This window comes from Colias philodice, chromosome 7 (genome assembly GCF_061535455.1).
Source record: "Colias philodice isolate Cphi_HAF_F1 chromosome 7, ilColPhil1 Martin Lab GWU primary, whole genome shotgun sequence".
Taxonomy (NCBI): domain Eukaryota; kingdom Metazoa; phylum Arthropoda; class Insecta; order Lepidoptera; family Pieridae; genus Colias; species Colias philodice.
Genome location: NC_143092.1, coordinates 10,176,038 through 10,181,278, shown reverse-complemented (window position 1 = coordinate 10,181,278; position 5,241 = coordinate 10,176,038). Strand labels below are relative to the sequence as shown.

General features: G+C 28.9%; 1 protein-coding gene across 1 annotated transcript; it reads right to left on the bottom strand.

Annotated features, from left to right (window-relative positions):
* On the bottom strand, positions 1–1,695 carry mRpL33 (mitochondrial ribosomal protein L33). Its single transcript, XM_089697605.1, has 3 exons — positions 1,573–1,695; positions 1,349–1,452; positions 1–165 (listed from the first exon to the last, which is right to left on the bottom strand). The coding sequence occupies exons 1-3, from the start codon at positions 1,611–1,613 to the stop codon at positions 110–112; spliced, it is 201 nt and encodes a 66-aa protein (XP_089553731.1). The 5' UTR covers positions 1,614–1,695; the 3' UTR covers positions 1–109.
* Positions 1,696–5,241: the final 3,546 nt, after the last annotated feature.

Below are 5,241 nucleotides of genomic sequence, written 5' to 3'. Positions count from 1 at the left end.
TTATTCCAAAGACTTGTTTATTGTTTTAAAATACAGTAACTAAATAAACTATTGAAATAATTAATTTGTACATTATTACTACACATTTTTCATTATCCTATATTTAATCTTACTTCTTGATACTTTTTATCTTCTTCCTCTCCTTGTATAGACTTTCATGTTGAACTGCAAAAGAAAAAAATAATACCATGATATTTGATCATGAAAATAAATATAAGTTGGATAATATCTCAGTTATTAATACTAATATGAGTCAAGTATTTTATTAATTCTAACAGAGGTTGTTCCACGCTTCAATAAAAATAACAAGAATCTATCTGGTAGCTTTGGGTAATTTACCAGTTTGCTGATGCTATATTGAAGTAACATACACTCCAATGTTTAAAAAAAATAGATGAAGGTACAATATAGCACTCTTTTCATTAATTGAAATTAGAAAAGAAGAAATCTTGTAAGGTTCATGTCATTTCGAGGTACACACAGGTACTACATTAAAGGTAGATACATTAGAAGGTGCAGTAGCGATTTACTGTAATAATGTATGCATGACACTCAAGTTAATCTGTAACTTTTGGAACCACTCAAAGATCTCTTGGTTTTATTATACTTATTACAAGTTAAATATTGTACCAGTCTGCAATCCAACACAAAAAGATTATGTTTCCCAGAATGCATTAAATCTATTATATGTAAAATATATAGTTTTTTATTTAACACCCCATTCTTTCATTACATATACGCTGAACAGTTATAATAAACCATTATTTATTTTATTGGAGATTTAGCAGATTCAAACTTTAAATCTAAAATAACACATCTAACAGTATTATTATGTACTTATATGTACTGCAGCCAACTATCTCAATTAGCAGCCTACTTATTGGCTTGATTGAGGCAATGTGTTTACACTGTATAAGTGTTAAAGCTAATATAATTATTATACATAACTTCTTCATAATGAACAGCACAATTATCTAGCAGCCTGAACTATGTTTTTTAACTTTCAATTAAACAGCTAGACTTGGATAAATGATATTAAACTGCTTAATAATCCACACTATCTGATTTAAAATCTATACTTAATTTAAAATATCAAATGCCTTTTTATAAAGTGTTGGTTGCAAGTAGCAATACATCTGAAATGACTCATAAGCCAATTATAAGCGTAAATGTAGCCCAATTTCTGTTATATTTTATTCTTAATGTAAAACAAGAGAAAGGTTAATAATTATTAAGGAAATTAGAGGATAAGATAATAAACAGCCGCAACATCTATCAAACACTTTTAATTACACAGGACAGTGTCTGTGGACTTAATCTCAGATAGATTTAAAACATAATTACTTACTGTATGGATCGTAGCGGAGTACTTCCAATTTATCTGCTAGTCTCTCTCTTACAGCGTTAAATTTATGTCCCGAAACTACACTTTCCATGAGAACCATTATATGTCTACAAAGTAAAGATTTCAGATTAATAATTAATAAAAATTTTAGAATTTTTTAAATGAAATTGCTTTAAAAAATACAGTGAAATTTATGTTTCATAAAATGTATTCTCAAAAAAACTTACTTGCTTTTGGCTTTTTTTAGCAAAACATTAGTTATGAACATGATTTTAGAGTATTCAATTGAAATTTTTTTTATAAAAACAACCTGTAATCTGCAATTTAACCTAATATTTAATTGTCATTTGTCAAATTGACTGACGTTTCACGTTGACACTGACAATGACTGACAGCTGTTAAATAAAAAAGGAATATGCCAATATCGTCAAGTGTCTTTTTCACTAAGATTTTTCATAACAATTCAATTTTTTTTATATTTTATACGAAATAAATATGATTTGGGTTGAGTTATTTCGTGGTTATTTCAAATTATTTATAACAATACTGATAGTTCACAGATATACCTATGTTTTTAAGAAAAATACATTATTTTTTTTTACCAAAATCGATTTTGACAAATATCAAAGACAAAAATACCAGTGCAAACTTAGCACCCCATCTATGGAATTTTGGGTCGAAAATGACCTTGATCGTTAGGTCCCCGTTAGGTCCTTTAAGGTCCACCAATTTTTTCGTTAGGTCCCCTTTAGTTTTTTTTTAAATAATTTTTTAAATTTTAGGTATAAAAAAATTACACTTTAGCACCCCATCCATAGAATTTTGGGTCAAAAATGACCTTAATCTATAGGTCTTCGTTAGGTCCTATAAGGTCCCACAATTTTTTCGTTAGGTCCCCTTTAGTTTTTTTTTAAATATTTTTTTTTTAATTTTGGGTATAAAAAAATTACACTTTAGCACCTCATCCATATCAAAATTGGCGAATTTTATCAAAATCGTATTCTTTACCGTTAGGTCCGTATAGGTCCATCATTGAAATTGTTAAATTATTTATTTTATTAAAATCTATATATTTATAAGAAAGTCGTGTTAGTTACTCCACTTATAACTCAAGAACGGCTGAACCGATTTAGCTGAAAATTGGCAGGGAGGTAGTTTAGAGCCAGGAGAAGGATATAGGATACTAAATATGTACCACGGGCGAAGCCGGGGCACTAGTTATAAAATAATTGAAACCTGCGCATGCGCCTTAGAGCATTAAGACATGCGCACATCATACATAAACAGCGCGAAATTTAAATTGGTATCGTTTCATTTATTAAATCAATAAATAAATCTATACTAGTCACGTCTGGTTCGAAAGATGAGACTGGCTTTTTATTTCGAAATTCGAAAATTTATTTGGCAACACTTAACAGTTAACTGTCATTAAAACCTGAGTTGTTGATGCTCGGAGCAATTATCAAGCCTGGAGAAGTAACAATTAATTGAACAATAAAGCACTAGTTTGGCCTTTTTGGCTTATGGCAAAATGTCATGCGAAAAAAGAGGACAGATATATGTCAGTTCGACAGTTTGAAATGACATGTAGTCATTGAAATTTGTTTTAGTGACCAGTCTGGTCACTAACGCATGGTGATTTTAATTATTGTTTTTGAAGTGAAAAACGTGTTTTCTAGTTTCTTATGTTATTTTCTGAAAAGATAATTTACTAAAGATTACATGGCTTGTGTTGTTCACGGCTGTAAAAGCCGTAGTACTGGGAAATCGGATGAAGATTGGAATTTGTCTTTTCACAGGTTAGTGTTTCGATCAATTTTTTTGTTAATTGTATTATAAATAAGCTAATTTACGTTATTTTCATAATCATCTATGTTTTATCTAACCGTAATCATTGAAATGAAATCATAATCAGCTTAGTTTTTAGAAAAAATGCAAAATATAACTTCCATAGTGTTGTGCAATTATCGATACTTGAGTAGGTACGAAGTACTTCATTGATAATGACTGCTTTAGGTTAGGAGAAAAAAAAAGGTATTTAAGTATGGATTTTATTGTTATTTGCAGGTTTCTGGCTTGAGAAAAATTAAAAGATGTTTGGGTTAAAGCTATAGCACAGGGAAAATTGGAAGCCTTCAAAACATTCTCGGCCTTGTTCAAATCATTTCGAATCAGACGGGAAGAAACGTAAAGTGCTTTGCAGAGATGCTGTGCCACAAGTTTAAGGTGGCATCTATTTTAAATAATAAATATTGTAATTTGTTAATTAAGTATCGAAATAAAATGTTGTAAAAATTTTTTTAAATTTTATTTGTTTTATTTGAAGCAATTTATTTTAAACTTTTACCAATTTTTTTCCTGTGGGAATGAGTTATTTTCCCGCGGTAAATTGTAGCCTATATGTTATTCTGATGTTTAATCTATAATATATTATAATATGTATAATTGTAAAGTTCCATAAAAACTCATTCAGTAGTTTTTACGTGAAAGAATATCAAATGTCCATTCTTATATATTTTTGCTTTTATAATATTAGCAGGATACGATTATTGATTTGTAAAAAGATCAACCAAGTGGAAGTCAGATTCGCGCACGAAGGGTTCCGTATAATTCTATGAATGAATCTATGAAAACAGGAAAAAATACGTACCTTTTTACGAAACCATAAAAAACAACCTAAACCGAAATACCTAAAAATATTTTTTTATAAATACCACTACCATACAATGCAATACGCATCGTAAATGAATAATTCGAAATTAAACGAATCTTAAAATTTGGAATTACCTATCCATAATTCAAAATTAAAAGAATCTTAAATTATCTTCAAGCAATTTTATAACTTAATTTTTTTATTTATCGATATTTTAGTATTCGATAAAGTGGCAAGCACTACCTTTTTAGAACAAAAAGTGGCTACATGTGGATTTGAATGCCAAGCCGATAACAGTGTGTTATCTCTTTCTATCGCATTAATTAGGGTATTGAATAAAAGAGAGCCACTATATAAGAAACGTTCAATTAATTGTTACTTCTCCAGGCTTGTTAATTGCTCCGAGTGTTGATGTGTCAAAGCTTGTCAAAGTGATTTTATTTTCTGCGATTTTAGCTTAGGATTTTAGTGATTTCTAATAATTGAAAACTGAGTTGAAAACATGACGAAAACTTTAAACTATGATTAATAAATTTAAAAAGAAACAATTTGAAAGAGATGTAGTTTTCAAGGAAAAACACACAGTGTGACTTGATATTTTGATACTTTTCATCTTGATTGCATTGCACATTATATGATTTGTTTAATATTATTATTATTATTTTGCATGGATGATACCAGTAATCCAGTTATAAACTATTAAAGCAACAATATAAAATTGAACGATCTGTCCGTTCAAAATGTTTAAAGACACAAAATCAGTATCTCAACGAGATTTCTTCTATGACCGAACCATGTTATTCATGTTGAAGAGCAGTACAAAAAAAACAAGATGGAATAACTGCAGAAATGGAAGAGTTAATGATGTCAGAGATAATGATAGTGATTCTTATTCTTTATTCGCGGCTGAACGCGGCTTTTAGATTTAATATGATTATATTGATTAAACAAAATTTAATTGTATTTTATTATGTTTTTTATTACTTTCACTAGCTGTTCTTTTTTTTATCTGTATCAGATAACTGTACCAGATTACATATATATAATATTATATAGATGAAGAGTTTGTAGAGGTTGTTAATCTCTCAAAAAAACAAAGCTCGTAATAATAAATTAAAGTATCAAAACTTTATTTCCAACTATAACCTAAGTTACCATTAGGTTACCTTAATATGATGATTTTTTGAATTTGCCGCCTTTTCCAGTCTTATCTTTCGTTAGCCGGACTATCACCACAGTATCA

Bases quoted from the DNA above. Each gene is read 5' to 3' on its own strand.
- mRpL33 (XM_089697605.1), bottom strand. From the start codon at position 1,613: ATGTTCATAACTAATGTTTTGCTAAAAAAAGCCAAAAGCAA. The intron at 1,453-1,572 runs GTAAGTTTTTTT...TTTACTTTGTAG, and splicing joins CTAAAAAAAGCCAAAAGCAA to ACATATAATGGTTCTCATGG. The intron at 166-1,348 runs GTAAGTAATTAT...TTTCTTTTGCAG, and splicing joins ACTCCGCTACGATCCATACA to TTCAACATGAAAGTCTATAC.